The sequence below is a fragment of the Rutilus rutilus genome (assembly GCF_951802725.1).
Source record: "Rutilus rutilus genome assembly, chromosome: 3".
In the NCBI taxonomy this organism is placed as follows: Eukaryota; Metazoa; Chordata; class Actinopteri; order Cypriniformes; family Leuciscidae; genus Rutilus; species Rutilus rutilus.
Window position 1 is genome coordinate 1,341,035 of NC_140211.1, and position 18,134 is coordinate 1,359,168.

Below are 18,134 nucleotides of genomic sequence, written 5' to 3' on the forward strand. Positions count from 1 at the left end.
ACCTCATTCAACTCATCAGCTCAGTAGACAAGGGCTCCATGACCTGAACCAGGTGTTTCAGATGGGAGATTCCAAGAGAGAATTGAGAAATTCTGGGCAATACATTTATAGGGCAAAAAAAAAAGTTACATGACATCTACCTTAATTTATCTCTCATATGTTGTGTTTAAATGTGATCAATTCTGACAGCTATCAAGATGTGGAGAACAGCATTGATGACGACAATTCTTTTGTTAACAGGTAGGCCTAAGTTCATGTCTTTTCACATTAATATTGTGTGTCATATTGTTCATCCCACTGTTTTTACTCATTCACTTCTGTTCATGTAATATATGCACTTTATCTTACATTTGGTATTTTTTTAAATAGCACATACCGTTGTCAGAGCTGAGCAAACAACTGATGTTACAGAAGCCACAGACTCAACGGATGACTTCCCAACAGAATCAATTGTTCACATTACAAATGATTCTACGACCAACACAATTGATGAATTACCCACAGACATAACCATGGAATCCATTACAAGTAGCACTGCTGAATATATAACCGGTTTAACAAGTAGGTTCACTTCATCACACACAATTGCGTCAACTACTCAAATTTTACTGGAATTTATTTTATTTTATTTTTTACAGATGAATCAACCAATGATGACATGACGAAAATGACAACAATGGAAGAATTTTCAACATCTTTGTTGGATAACCCTACCGTAGATCTTGCAGATCATTCAACAGAGATACCACAATTTACAACAGAATTGACTGACAAATCACCAACAGATTTCACAGATGTAGCAGCCACAGATATTACAGATGAACCAGCAACAGCAATTACACTTGATTCATCAGGGGAGACTGAAATGTCAACTATTGGAGTTTCATTTACTGATGAAATAACTACTGATGAGACACTGGAACCTATAACATCATTCCCATCAGACATATCTACAAGTGTAACAGAGATATCAACACCATTTACAACAGATTCATCAGAGGAAGATTCAACAGAGGAAACTGAACAGGCAACTATTGGATTTACTGATGAATCAACAGCAACCACAAAACCCCAATCAACCACAAGAGTTACAGCTGGATTCACTTTAGACGAAACAACTATAGACTTCACTGATGAGACACTGGAACCGATAACAGCATTCCCATCAGACATATCTACAAGTGTCACTGAAATATTAACACCATTTACAACAGATTCATCAGAGGAAGATTCAACAGAAGAAACTGAACCATCAACTATTGGATTTACTGATGAATCAACAGCAACCACAAAACCCCAATCAACCACAAGAGTTACAGCTGGATTCACCTTAGAAGAAACAACTATAGACTTCACTGGTGAAATAACTACTGATGAGACACTGGAACCTATAACATCATTCCCATCAGACATATCTACAAGTGTCACCGAAGTATCAACACCATTTACAACAGATTCATCAGAGGAAGATTCAACAGAGGAAACTGAACCAGCAACTATTGGATTTACTGATGAATCAACTGCAACCACAAAACCCCAATCAACCACAAGAGTTACAGCTGGATTCACCTTAGACGAAACAACTATAGACTTCACTGGTGAAATAACTACTGATGAGACACTGGAACTGTTAACATCATTCCCATCAGACATATCTACAAGTGTCACCGAAGTATCAACACCATTTACAACAGATTCATCAGAGGAAGATTCAACAGAGGAAACTGAACCGTCAACTATTGGATTTACTGATGAATCAACTGCAACCACAAAACCCCAATCAACCACAAGAGTTACAGCTGGATTCACCTTAGACGAAACAACTATAGACTTCACTGGTGAAATAACTACTGATGAGACACTGGAACTGTTAACATCATTCCCATCAGACATATCTACAAGTGTCACCGAAGTATCAACACCATTTACAACAGATTCATCAGAGGAAGATTCAACAGAGGAAACTGAACCAGCAACTATTGGATTTACTGATGAATCAACTGCAACCACAAAACCCCAATCAACCACAAGAGTTACAGCTGGATTCACCTTAGACGAAACAACTATAGACTTCACTGGTGAAATAACTACTGATGAGACACTGGAACTGTTAACATCATTCCCATCAGACATATCTACAAGTGTCACCGAAGTATCAACACCATTTACAACAGATTCATCAGAAGAAGATTCAACAGAGGAAACTGAACCGGCAACTATTGGATTTACTGATGAATCAACTGCAACCACAAAACCTCAATCAACCACAAGAGTTACAGCTGGATTCACCTTAGACGAAACAACTATAGACTTCACTGATGAGACACTGGAACCGGTAACATCCTTCCCATCAGACATATCTACAAGTGTCACTGAAATATTAACACCATTTACAACAGATTCATCAGAGGAAGATTCAATGGAAGAAACTGAACCGTCAACTATTGGATTTACTGATGAATCAACTGCAACCACAAAACCCCAATCAACCACAAGAGTTACAGCTGGATTCACCTTAGATGAAACAACTATAGACTTCACTGGTGAAATAACTACTGATGAGACACTGGAACCGTTAACATCATTCCCATCAGACATATCTACAAGTGTCACCGAAGTATCAACACCATTTACAACAGATTCATCAGAGGAAGATTCAACAGAGGAAACTGAACCGGCAACTATTGGATTTACTGATGAATCAACAGCAACCACAAAACCCCAATCAACCACAAGAGTTACAGCTGGATTCACCTTAGACGAAACAACTATAGACTTCACTGATGAGACACTGGAACCGATAACATCCTTCCCATCAGACATATCTACAAGTGTTACTGAAATATTAACACCATTTACAACAGATTCATCAGAGGAAGATTCAACGGAAGAAACTGAACCCTCAACTATTGGATTTACTGATGAATCAACTGCAACCAGAAAACCCCAATCAACCACAAGAGTTACAGCTGGATTCACCTTAGAAGAAACAACTATAGACTTCACTGGTGAAATAACTACTGATGAGACACTGGAACCGACAACATCCTTCCCATCAGACATATCTACAAGTGTCACTGAAATATCAACACCATTTACAACAGATTCATCAGAGGAAGATTCAACAGAGGAAACTGAACCGTCAACTATTGGATTTACTGATGAATCAACTGCAACCACAAAACCCCAATCAACCACAAGAGTTACAGCTGGATTCACCTTAGGCGAAACAACTATAGACTTCACTGGTGAAATAACTACTGATGAGACACTGGAACCTATAACATCATTCCCATCAGACATATCTACAAGTGTCACCGAAGCATCAACACCATTTACAACAGATTCATCAGAGGAAGATTCAACAGAGAAAACTGAACCGGCAACTATTGGATTTACTGATGAATCAACAGCAACCACAAAACCCCAATCAACCACAAGAGTTACAGCTGGATTCACCTTAGACGAAACCACTATAGACTTCACTGGTGAAATAACTACTGATGAGACACTGGAACCTATGACATCATTCCCATCAGACATATCTACAAGTGTCACCGAAGTATCAACACCATTTACAACAGATTCATCAGAGGAAGATTCAACAGAAGAAACTGAACCATCAACTATTAGAGTTACTGATGAATCAACTGCAACCACAAAACCCCAATCAACCACAAGAGTTACAGCTGGATTCACCTTAGACGAAACCACTATAGACTTCACTGGTGAAATAACTACTGATGAGACACTGGAACCCATAACATCATTCCCATCAGACATATCTACAAGTGTCACCGAAGTATCAACACCATTTACAACAGATTCATCAGAGGAAGATTCAACAGAGGAAACTGAACCATCAACTATTAGAGTTAATGATGAATCAACTGCAACCACAAAACCCCAATCAACCACAAGAGTTACAGCTGGATTCACCTTAGAAGAAACAACTATAGACTTCACTGATGAGACACTGGAACCGATAACATCATTCCCATCAGACATATCTACAAGTGTCACCGAAATATCAACACCATTTACAACAGATTCATCAGAGAAAACTGAACCGGCAACTATTGGATTTACTGATGAATCAACAGCAACCACAAAAACCCAATCAACCACAAGAGTTACAGCTGGATTCACCTTAGAAGAAACAACTATAGACTTCACTGGTGAAATAACTACTGATGAGACACTGGAACCGATATCATCATTCCCATCAGACATATCTACAAGTGTCACCGAAGTATCAACACCATTTACAACAGATTCATCAGAGGAAGATTCAACAGAGGAAACTGAACCATCAACTATTAGAGTAACTGATGAATCAACTGCAATCACAAAACCCCAATCAACCACAAGAGTTACAGCTGGATTCACCTTAGAAGAAACAACTATAGACTTCACTGATGAGACACTGGAACCGATAACATCATTCCCATCAGACATATCTACAAGTGTCACCGAAATATCAACACCATTTACAACAGATTCATCAGAGAAAACTGAACCGGCAACTATTGGATTTACTGATGAACCAACAGCAACCACAAAACCCCAATCAACCACAAGAGTTACAGCTGGATTCACCTTAGAAGAAACAACTATAGACTTCACTGGTGAAATAACTACTGATGAGACACTGGAACCGATATCATCATTCCCATCAGACATATCTACAAGTGTCACCGAAGTATCAACACCATTTACAACAGATTCATCAGAGGAAGATTCAACAGAGGAAACTGAACCATCAACTATTAGAGTAACTGATGAATCAACTGCAATCACAAAACCCCAATCAACCACAAGAGTTACAGCTGGATTCACCTTAGAAGAAACAACTATAGACTTCACTGATGAGACACTGGAACCGATAACATCATTCCCATCAGACATATCTACAAGTGTCACCGAAATATCAACACCATTTACAACAGATTCATCAGAGAAAACTGAACCGGCAACTATTGGATTTACTGATGAACCAACAGCAACCACAAAACCCCAATCAACCACAAGAGTTACAGCTGGATTCACCTTAGAAGAAACAACTATAGACTTCACTGGTGAAATAACTACTGATGAGACACTGGAACCGATAACATCATTCCCATCAGACATATCTACAAGAGTCACCGAAATATCAACACCATTTACAACAGATTCATCAGAGAAAACTGAACCGGCAACTATTGGATTTACTGATGAATCAACAGCAACCACAAAACCCCAATCAACCACAAGAGTTACAGCTGGATTCACCTTAGATGAAACAACTATAGACTTCACTGGTGAAATAACTACTGATGAGACACTGGAACCCATAACATCATTCCCATCAGACATATCTACAAGTGTCACCGAAGTATCAACACCATTTACAACAGATTCATCAGAGGAAGATTCAACAGAGGAAACTGAACCATCAACTATTAGAGTAACTGATGAATCAACTGCAACCACAAAACCCCAATCAACCACAAGAGTTACAGCTGGATTCACCTTAGAAGAAACAACTATAGACTTCACTGGTGAAATAACTACTGATGAGACACTGGAACCGATAACATCATTCCCATCAGACATATCTACAAGTGTCACCGAAGTATCAACACCATTTACAACAGATTCATCAGAGAAAACTGAACCGGCAACTATTGGATTAACTGATGAATCAACAGCAACTACAAAACCCCAATCAACCACAAGAGTTACAGCTGGATTCACCTTAGAAGAAACAACTATAGACTTCACTGGTGAAATAACTACTGATGAGACACTGGAGCCGATAACATCATTCCCATCAGACATATCTACAAGTGTCACCAAAATATCAACACCATTTACAACAGATTCATCAGAGAAAACTGAACCGGCAACTATTGGATTAACTGATGAATCAACAGCAACTACAAAACCCCAATCAACCACAAGAGTTACAGCTGGATTCACCTTAGAAGAAACAACTATAGACTTCACTGGTGAAATAACTACTGATGAGACACTGGAGCCGATAACATCATTCCCATCAGACATATCTACAAGTGTCACCGAAATATCAACACCATTTACAACAGATTCATCAGAGAAAACTGAACCATCAACTATTAGAGTAACTGATGAATCAACTGCAACCACAAAACCCCAATCAACCACAAGAGTTACAGCTGGATTCACCTTAGAAGAAACAACTATAGACTTCACTGATGAGACACTGGAACCGATAACATCATTCCCATCAGACATATCTACAAGTGTCACCGAAATATCAACACCATTTACAACAGATTCATCAGAGAAAACTGAACCGGCAACTATTGGATTTACTGATGAATCAACAGCAACCACAAAACCCCAATCAACCACAAGAGTTACAGCTGGATTCACCTTAGAAGAAACAACTATAGACTTCACTGGTGAAATAACTACTGATGAGACACTGGAACCGATAACAGCATTGACATCACACATATCTACAAGTGTAACAGAGATATCAACACCATTTACAACAGATTCATCAGAGGAAGATTCAACAGAGGAAACTGAACCATCAACTATTAGAGTAACTGATGAATCAACTGCAACCACAAAACCCCAATCAACCACAAGAGTTACAGCTGGATTCACCTTAGAAGAAACAACTATAGACTTCACTGATGAGACACTGGAACCGATAACAGCATTCCTATCAGACATATCTACAAGTGTCACCGAAATATCAACACCATTTACAACAGATTCATCAGAAGAAGATTCAACAGAGGAAACTGAACCGGCAACTATTGGATTTACTGATGAATCAACTGCAAGAGTTACCGATCAATCAATTACCACAACACTACAGTCAACCACAGGAATTACTACTGGATCCACCATAAAAGAAACAACTATAGATTTCCCTGCCTTATCAACAACTGAAAATGCACTGGAATCCACTACACCATTCACATCAGGAATATCTAAAAGAGTCACTAAAGAATCAACAACATCATTTACATCAGAATTGTCTACGAGTGTTACTGAAACATCAACACCATTTACAACTAAGGAAGATTCAACTGCAGAGACTGAAATGCCAACTATAGGAATTACTATTCAATCAACTACATTCATGACACCAGACTCAACTACAGAAGCCAAATCATTAACTAAGATTCCTGATTTATCAACTACAACAGGAGTGATTTCAACAGAATTTACAACTATAGGAATTGCTGATAAGTCAGCTTCATCCATCACAACAGAAATGAAATCCACATCAGTAGAATCAACCACTCATGCCATAGCCAAGCCCACAGCTATAGATACATCAACCAAGGCTATTACAGCAAAATCAACCATAGCAATAACAGAACGGCTAACAACCACATTCACAACAGAGTCATCTACAGGAATTAGCGAAGGAAAAGAAACTTCTGTGATCACAACACAACCTGAAGTAACCACATCCAGGACTACAGCAAATAAAGAAGGATCGATGACATCACTAGATACTACCACTGAGAGCTCACCTACCAGTGTGACCACTGTTCCGCATGAAAGTCCCCTCTTTTGTAAGTTAGACAAACCCACATTTTTGTATTTTGTGTGATGCAAGACAATGCAAAATGTGTGCTAGGGTCAATTATACTTTTCCAGGTGAAAAATTTGTTTGTAAATTATTTATTTGGCATTCTACTGGAGAGAATGTACAGTTGTCCGTTAAAGTCATAAAATTTGGTTTTCATTATTAAAATATACCCTACTTCTTTGTGTTTCGTTCAGGTGACTTGGTTTTAAAAGAGAAGTTATGTATTTGCTGTGATTTAGACTAAAATCCATGTATTCATCCTTTGAAAACAGCACCACAATCTACAACACAACCACTAACAACTGTAGTGGAACTCACTACAACGGCAACAAAGCCTACACCACTTACAACTACGGTCCTTGTCAGATTGACCAGTGATGAAACGTTTGATCTTGCACTGCTGGACTCAACTTCCCCTCAGTTTACAAATCGAGCACAAAGAGTCAAACATGAAGTATGCTGTGTAGAAACCTTTCAAATACCTTTTTATTTAATATGTTGTTTAGTACAGACAAACAAAGTACACAGAATAGAAAGAACTGAAAAAAAAAAACTAAAATGCACTGCACTAAAAATTGACATAATTGTTACAGTAAATACAACAACATTTTCATCACCACCATAACTTTTTATGTACTGGATTTTTTCTCTGTTTTAAAATGTATAACTTAATGTTTAACCTGCCTTTGTTACTTTCCTACAGTTTGAGCCAATCTTTAAAAAAGCATTTACCTCCTTCCTCAGACTGACAGTTATTCGGTTCCGGTGAGTATTTCTTCATTTCATGTTTTGTGTAATCTCTGGAATACCTAGTCAATTCTATCTCTATGCAAATATCAGTGCTTGTTTAATAAATGGTGTTTTTGATCTCTGCACCTGCTATGCTTTTATACTTCTCCAAAAAATATACATAAAACAAGCAACATAACATATTTTCTCAAATGCTATGCATCTAATTACATTAACTAAAGGCTAATTTTGAAACTTGCACACTATTCGACACAATCTTTAACAAAAAACTTCTGCTCTCTTTTTATGTGTAGTTCTGGATCAGTAATCACAGACGTGAATTTGGAATTCATAATGGACATGGTCCCTGAGGATAATAATATCACACAAGTTATCATGAATGCAATAACTACATTTAATATAACCAGTGTGGATGGTAAGTAAATCAGCTGATATAACAAAAAAAAAAGTAAATTATAATTTAATTGAATTTTTATGGAGACTATATTTGAGACTAATATCAATTCTCAATTGTTTTTTTGTCAACTATAATTCAATATACAATACGAACAATTATTCATTTTACAATAAACATCAGTCAGGTCGACAAATGATGCTACAACTTCAACCAAACCTTCTATAACAACCATTACACCCACAACAACCGAACCAACAACAAGCCAGCCTACAGTTACAACACCACCCCAGGATACAAAAAACATCCAGACTACAACCCTCACAACAACTATATTTCAACCTGTAACAACTGTGATCCAGTCATTAACAACTTCACAACAAACTGAAATTCAACCTACAACTGAGACTCTATCAACAATGACTACATCACACCGAGCAACAACTACAACCCAGCCTATGTTCTCAACATCTGCCCAACCTACAGTCCAGACCGTAACCATTTTACAAACTACACAACCGGAAATCCAACCTATAACCGGGGCCCAGTCAACAACAACTACATCACAGCTTGCAACAGCTACAACCAAGTCTACGTTCTCAACAACTGCCCAGCCTACAAATACAGTACAGACAGCAACTATTTCACAAGCAAAACAAACTGAAATCCAACCTATAACTGAGGCCCAGTCAAAAATGACTACATCACAACCAGCAACAGCTACAACCCAGGCTACATTCTCAACATCTGCCCAGCCTACAGTCCAGACCGTAACCATTTTACAAACTACACAACCGGAAATCCAACCTATAACCGGGGCCCAGTCAACAACAACTACATCACAGCTTGCAACAGCTACAACCGAGCCTAGACTCTCAACATCTGCCCAGCCTACAGTCCAGACCGTAACCATTTTACAAACTACACAACCGGAAATCCAACCTATAACCGGGGCCCAGTCAACAATAACTACATCACAGCTTGCAACAGCTACAACCGAGCCTAGATTCTCAACATCTGCCCAGCCTACAGTCCAGACCGTAACCATTTTACAAACTACACAACCGGAAATCCAACCTATAACCGGGGCCCAGTCAACAACAACTACATCACAGCTTGCAACAGCTACAACCGAGCCTAGATTCTCAACATCTGCCCAGCCTACAGTCCAGACCGTAACCATTTTACAAACTACACAACCGGAAATCCAACCTATAACCGGGACCCAGTCATCAACAACTACATCACAGCTTGCAACAGCTACAACCGAGCCTAGATTATCAACATCTGCCCAGCCTACAGTCCAGACCATAACCATTTTACAAACTACACAACCGGAAATCCAACCTATAACCGGGGCCCAGTCAACAACAACTACATCACAGCTTGCAACAGCTACAACCGAGCCTAGATTCTCAACATCTGCCCAGCCTACAGTCCAGACCGTAACCATTTTACAAACTACACAACCGGAAATCCAACCTATAACCGGGGCCCAGTCAACAACAACTACACCACAGCTTGCAACAGCGACAACCGAGCCTAGACTCTCAACAACTGCCCAGCCAACAAATACAGTCCAGACAGCAACTATTTCACAAGCAGCACAAACTGAAATCCAACCTATAACTGAGGCCCAGTCAAAAATGACTACATCACAACCAGCAACAACTACAACCCAGGCTACATTCTCAACATCTGCCCAGCCTACAGTCCAGACCGTAACCATTTTACAAACTACACAACCGGAAATCCAACCTATAACCGGGGCCCAGTCAACAACAACTACATCACAGCTTGCAACAGCTACAACCAAGCCTACGTTCTCAACAACTGCCCAGCCTACAAATACAGTACAGACAGCAACTATTTCACAAGCAAAACAAACTGAAATCCAACCTATAACTGAGGCCCAGTCAAAAATGACTACATCACAACCAGCAACAGCTACAACCCAGGCTACATTCTCAACATCTGCCCAGCCTACAGTCCAGACCGTAACCATTTTACAAACTACACAACCGGAAATCCAACCTATAACCGGGGCCCAGTCAACAACAACTACATCACAGCTTGCAACAGAAACAACCGAGCCTAGATTCTCAACATCTACCCAGCCTACAGTCCAGACCGTAACCATTTTACAAACTACACAACCGGAAATCCAACCTATAACTGGGGCCCAGTCAACAACAACTACATCACAGCTTGCAACAGCTACAACCGAGCCTAGATTCTCAACATCTGCCCAGCCTACAGTCCAGACCGTAACCATTTTACAAACTACACAACCGGAAATCCAACCTATAACCGGGGCCCAGTCAACAACAACTACATCACAGCTTGCAACAGCTACAACCAAGCCTACGTTCTCAACAACTGTCCAGCCTACAAATACAGTACAGACAGCAACTATTTCACAAGCAAAACAAACTGAAATCCAACCTATAACTGAGGCCCAGTCAAAAATGACTACATCACAACCAGCAACAGCTACAACCGAGCCTAGATTATCAACATCTGCCCAGCCTACAGTCCAGACCATAACCATTTTACAAACTACACAACCGGAAATCCAACCTATAACCGGGGCCCAGTCAACAACAACTACACCACAGCTTGCAACAGCTACAACCAAGCCTAGACTCTCAACAACTGCCCAGCCTACAAATACAGTCCAGACAGCAACTATTTCACAAGCAGCACAAACTGAAATCCAACCTATAACTGAGGCCCAGTCAAAAATGACTACATCACAACCAGCAACAGCTACAACCGAGCCTAGATTCTCAACATCTGCCCAGCCTACAGTCCAGACCGTAACCATTTTACAAACTTCACAACCGGATATCCAACCTATAACCGGGGCCCAGTCAACAACAACTACATCACAGCTTGCAACAGCTACAACCAAGCCTACGTTCTCAACAACTGTCCAGCCTACAAATACAGTACAGACAGCAACTATTTCACAAGCAGCACAAACTGAAATCCAACCTATAACTGAGGCCCAGTCAAAAATGACTACATCACAACCAGCAACCGCTACAACCGAGCCTAGATTCTCAACATCTGCCCAGCCTACAGTCCAGACCGTAACCATTTTACAAACTACACAACCGGAAATCCAACCTATAACCGGGGCCCAGTCAACAACAACTACATCACAGCTTGCAACAGCTACAACCAAGCCTACGTTCTCAACAACTGTCCAGCCTACAAATACAGTACAGACAACAAGTATTTCACAAGCAAAACAAACTGAAATCCAACCTATAACTGAGGCCCAGTCAAAAATGACTACATCACAACCAGCAACAGCTACAACCCAGGCTACATTCTCAACATCTGCCCAACCTACAGTCCAGACTGTAACCATTTTACAAACTACACAACCGGAAATCCAACCTATAACCGGGGCCCAGTCAACAACAACTACACCACAGCTTGCAACAGCGACAACCGAGCCTAGACTCTCAACAACTGCCCAGCCAACAAATACAGTCCAGACAGCAACTATTTCACAAGCAGCACAAACTGAAATCCAACCTATAACTGAGGCCCAGTCAAAAATGACTACATCACAACCAGCAACAACTACAACCCAGGCTACATTCTCAACATCTGCCCAGCCTACAGTCCAGACCGTAACCATTTTACAAACTACACAACCGGAAATCCAACCTATAACCGGGGCCCAGTCAACAACAACTACATCACAGCTTGCAACAGCTACAACCAAGCCTACGTTCTCAACAACTGTCCAGCCTACAAATACAGTACAGACAGCAACTATTTCACAAGCAAAACAAACTGAAATCCAACCTATAACTGAGGCCCAGTCAAAAATGACTACATCACAACCAGCAACAGCTACAACCGAGCCTAAATTCTCAACATCTGCCCAGCCTACAGTCCAGACCGTAACCATTTTACAAACTACACAACCGGAAATCCAACCTATAACCGGGGCCCAGTCAACAACAACTACATCACAGCTTGCAACAGCTACAACCAAGCCTACGTTCTCAACAACTGTCCAGCCTACAAATACAGTACAGACAACAACTATTTCACAAGCAAAACAAACTGAAATCCAACCTATAACTGAGGCCCAGTCAAAAATGACTACATCACAACCAGCAACAGCTACAACCCAGGCTACATTCTCAACATCTGCCCAACCTATAGTCCAGACCGTAACCATTTTACAAACTACACAACCGGAAATCCAACTTATAACCGGGGCCCAGTCAACAACAACTACACCACAGCTTGCAACAGCGACAACCGAGCCTAGACTCTCAACAACTGCCCAGCCAACAAATACAGTCCAGACAGCAACTATTTCACAAGCAGCACAAACTGAAATCCAACCTATAACTGAGGCCCAGTCAAAAATGACTACATCACAACCAGCAACAACTACAACCCAGGCTACATTCTCAACATCTGCCCAGCCTACAGTCCAGACCGTAACCATTTTACAAACTACACAACCGGAAATCCAACCTATAACCGGGGCCCAGTCAACAACAACTACATCACAGCTTGCAACAGCTACAACCAAGCCTACGTTCTCAACAACTGTCCAGCCTACAAATACAGTCCAGACAGCAACTATTTCACAAGCAGCACAAACTGAAATCCAACCTATAACTGGGGCCCAGTCAAAAATGACTACATCACAACCAGCAACAACTACAACCCAGGCTACATTCTCAACATCTGCCCAGCCTACAGTCCAGACCGTAACCATTTTACAAACTACACAACCGGAAATCCAACCTATAACTGAGGTCCAGTCAACAATTACATCAAAGCTTACTACAGCTACAACCCAGGCTACATTGTCAGCAACTGCCCAGCCAACAAACACAGCCCATTCTGTGACTACTTTACAACCTACACAAACTGCAATCAAACCAATAACTATAGCTATAACCCAGACCACAACAGAGCCTAAGACATCAATCCATCTGACAAATTTAACCCAACCTCTGAGTACAACTCAAGCTACAAATATACCTACAAACAAATCTGCAACCCAGACCAATACTACAACCCAAACAATATCAACTTCAGTCCAGTCAACAATGACATCAAACCCTGCAACCACTACAAGTAAACAGCCAACAATTACAACCCAACAGACAACATTAACCCCTTTAAAACTTACGACTATTGCCCAACAAACAAATGTATCCCAACCTACCAGTACAATTCAAGCTACAGACAAATCTACAACTTCAAGCCAACCTATAACTCATTCAATCCAACCCACAACAATTACAACCCAGTCTACAGCTGAAACTACTTTTCAGCCTAAATATACAGCCCCAACCACAGCTACATCCCAACAACTATATCCCATATCTACAACAACTAAATTCCAGTCTATATTTACAAGCCAGCAAATAACAAAAAAACTAATTTCAATCGATACAACCCAGCTTACATCTGCTGCAACCCAAACTACAATAAATGCTTCATCTTCATCCCCTGATACAACTCTGGACCAGCCTATGATTCCACCTACAACACAGTCTATAGCTACATCCCTACCTAGAGCTACTACAATCCAACCAACAATTTTAGCCTTTACCTCACCTAAAATGACAGCAACTCAGCCTACACTTCAAACTACAAGACATACTATAGCTTCTTCCCAGCCAAATACAACTATTTCACCACCCATAACAACTACAAACCAGGTAATAACTACACTGGCAACAACTGCAACCCAGTCTACATCTTCAACTATAACCCCATCTAAAACACCAACTCAACTCACCATAGCTACAATCCAGCCAACAGTAAATACATTGAAACCTACAACTAAAACACAGATTATAACTACATCTACAACCCAACATATAACAACTACAGACCACTCTATATCTTCAAGTACTACCCCATCTAATGCAACAAACCAACTCACCAACACAACAACCAAGCCTTTACTTAAAACAACAACACCGCTCATAACTACAGTCACAGTCAGATTGACCAACAATCAAACAACGACGACAACACCAACAACAGCCACAACCACAACCACACCACCACCACCACCACCACCACTACCAACAACAACAACCACAACACAACCAACAACAAGAACAACCACAACACCAACACCACCACCACCATCACTACCATTACCAACAACAACAACACCACAAACAACAAGAACAACCACAACACCAACACCACCACCACCACCACTACCATTGCCAACAACAACACCACAAACAACAACAACAACAACAACAACAACACCAACAACACCCACAACAACCACACCACCAACAACAAGAACAACCACAACACCACCAACAAGAACAACCACAACACCACCACCAACAACAACAAGAACCACAACAACAACAACAACAACCACCACAACAACACCAACAACAACAACCACCACAACACCAACAACAACCACAACACCACCAACAACAACAACAACCACAACACCAACCACAACAACCACAACAAAAATAACACCAACAACAACAACCACAACAACCACCACAACAGCAGTCCCAACACGCCCTCCACCAGTTGTAACCATAGAGATGATAATTTTAGTAGTTTTCACTTCAGATCTAGAAAACACGGAAAGCGAGGCATTTAAGAACCTAGCACAACAAGTTGAAACTGAGGTGAGTTGTAAGCAACCAAAACTTTTGTTGTTGTTGTTGCTTGTTTTGAATTGTGTCTTGTGTGGTTTTCATATTTAAATAAAATTAAACCAAGTATCTCACTTGGTTGTGATCTTTTGGTGACCGGTCTATAATTCCCTTTTCACACTAGTTCTTATCCATGGGAAAATGTAACAATCAATGCACATTTTATTTGATTCTAATACATAAAATATTTCATTATGACACAATATTTAATAACATTGCCAAATCTGACTCTTCCACAGTGTTACAAAGTATATAAACTGAAGTATGGAGCTCTTTTCATCACAGTTGTTGTGATTGCTTTCAGGTGGGTTTCTTTTTTCTTTTTTTTACTGAACATATAAAAGACAAAATATATAAAATACAAAATCCTCATGTCTTCCACACTGCCAGATGTAAACTGTATGTGTTTCATTTCAGACCTGTTAGCAAAACCCGGGCAGAACAAAATGTCCAGGCAGAGCTTGAATTAGTGTTTGACCAAACCTCCAATGAACCCATCCCCAGCAACAGTGAAATAGTGCAGACTCTAAAAGAAGCAGCTACAAATCCAAACTCAGGCTTTAACCTTACTATTGATGTGACCTCTATTGCTGTTATCAGTAAGTTATTAGTAAATTACAGTTGACATGAAATTTGAGTTCTTCGATGTTAACATCTCTTGAAAAATCCAGCTGATACACTGTTTTCTACCTTTTAATCCTTTGTAGAATCACTGCAGATAATTCCAGTGACCATCCTGACTAATGGAACCTTTGTGGCTGCTCTTTCAAGTAAAAGTTCAACTGAATTTAAGAATAGGTCTATGATGATAAAAGCAGGGGTAAGTGTGAAGCGTGAAGAATTTTGGGTAACATGCTATGAAAAGAAAACTAATTTTGTTGAAACGACTCTTGTTTTGCAGCTTGAACCGTTTTTCTTTGCTGATTACCCTGTATCATTCAGCATCATAACCGTAACAAACTTCAGGTATGCATGTGTGTGTATGCTTGTGTGTTCTTGAATACAACTTTTGACATATAGCAATCCATTTTAATCAATGAATTTTGATTTGAAACTCTCTCTAGTGATGCCAATGTAAAAACAAGGAGTGTACCCTCGATCCGAAACTCCATGGATCTTACATTTGCAGCGAACACCGCTCTCCCCAACAGCACCCAGATAGTGAACACTATTGTTCGAGCAGCCAGAAACAACTCGTTACCCTTCCAGATCTTCACATATGAAATTGTGATAAATGGCACAGGTAAGCGTTGCACTTTAATTTTGTACTATAGGAAAATACTGTCTGCTCATATTAACTTATACTTTGATTAATACCGCCATGTAAATAAAGATGTGCTTTAGATAAATTCCACATTGACAGTGAATGATGAATATTTATAAATGTTGTTTGTTCTGCTCTTCTTTCTTTGTAATGCAGTATTTTCATCAGCTGAAGTCAGCAGCAAGATCAGTGTGTTGACCGCTGTAGTTCTACTTGCTGTGTCACTTCTGGTTCCGTGGTTTGATTGACCATAATCCCACAATAACTGATTCAGACAGGTCTCAATGTTGCTCAAATGAAGGATGCCTACGGAAACTAGACCTTGAAACGACAATACATTGAATTTCAGCTTCTATTCCTTCAGAACAGGCTGAACCATGCCTAGTCATACAAGTACTTTCTGTCATTTGTTATCTATTATGAAAATTAATTATATTTTCATGTTCTTTTTATGATTCGTTTAATCTGTAAATCAAAGGGCATTTCTCTAAATTCATCAATGTATTGCATGTTTGCATTGGATGCGCAATTGGGTAATTGGGGAACTTAATGATCTACCAAGTATTTTCTAGCTACATGTCAACCTCATTCTCTACTGAATACCATTGTAATATATATATATATATATATACATATAAAAAGTAATGTATAACTATCTCTGTAATATTTAAAAAAAGCATATATTTTTTCAAGGTTTCAGATAAACTCTGATAAAACTATTGAAATTCATTAGAGTTGTTAATTTATTTATTTATTTATTTATCAATAAAAAGCTATCAGTACAATTAGTAACCAAATGCCATGTTCTCAGTATTTCCCTTCTTAGATTTTTATTTTATTTTTGATATTCCTGCTGCCATATCCATCATCAGATTCATCAGCTCCCTCCTCCCACATCCCAGTTTCTGCTTAGGTCTTTGATTCATTGGCTTTTTCAAAGATTAAAAAAAAAGAAAGCATTCCAGCACTATAAGAGTCAAAGGAGTATTTAATTCGGTACTCGCATGCTGTTCCCTTTCAAAAGCTACAATCGATGCTGTGCTGCTTAGCGAATTGGGAACGTCTTTAATTGTGACCAGCTGTGAATATTGTGTGTAACACGTCAATAGAATTGACCCGGAGGTAATATAGCCTCGGTCGATGATGTCATCGGCGACGTGAGGCTATAAATAGATGAGCCACAGGTGCATCGTCAGGTCTTTTGTCTTCAGAGGCCATTCTGTGTATGTGTGCGTCAGAAGCATCTCTTACTCTCTATCTGCTACAGATCTTGCTAGGAGTTAGTTTTCAACTGGCAGTGTGCAGATTTTTCTCTTTTTCTCCCTTCAAACAAGTGAAAAGAGTAAAATCATGAGTCAAAAACAGTCTCTCTCCAGATCGCGATGTCCTTTTGCCTGACTACCGAAGCGTGCCACGGCGCTTCTTCGGCTCGGGCAGAGGACACAG

The 18,134-nt window shown here is 39.8% G+C and overlaps 1 protein-coding gene across 1 annotated transcript; it reads left to right on the plus strand.

The window, feature by feature from the left end:
- Window positions 1-15,310: 15,310 nt before the first annotated feature.
- LOC311288428 (uncharacterized protein) lies at window positions 15,311-17,153 on the plus strand (the record flags this gene model as incomplete). Its single annotated transcript, XM_084405849.1, has 7 exons — window positions 15,311-15,397; window positions 15,664-15,728; window positions 15,842-16,023; window positions 16,132-16,244; window positions 16,326-16,390; window positions 16,489-16,667; window positions 16,845-17,153. The coding sequence occupies 7 exons, from the start codon at window positions 15,311-15,313 to the stop codon at window positions 16,934-16,936; spliced, it is 783 nt and encodes a 260-aa protein (XP_084261975.1). The 3' UTR covers window positions 16,937-17,153.
- Window positions 17,154-18,134: the final 981 nt, after the last annotated feature.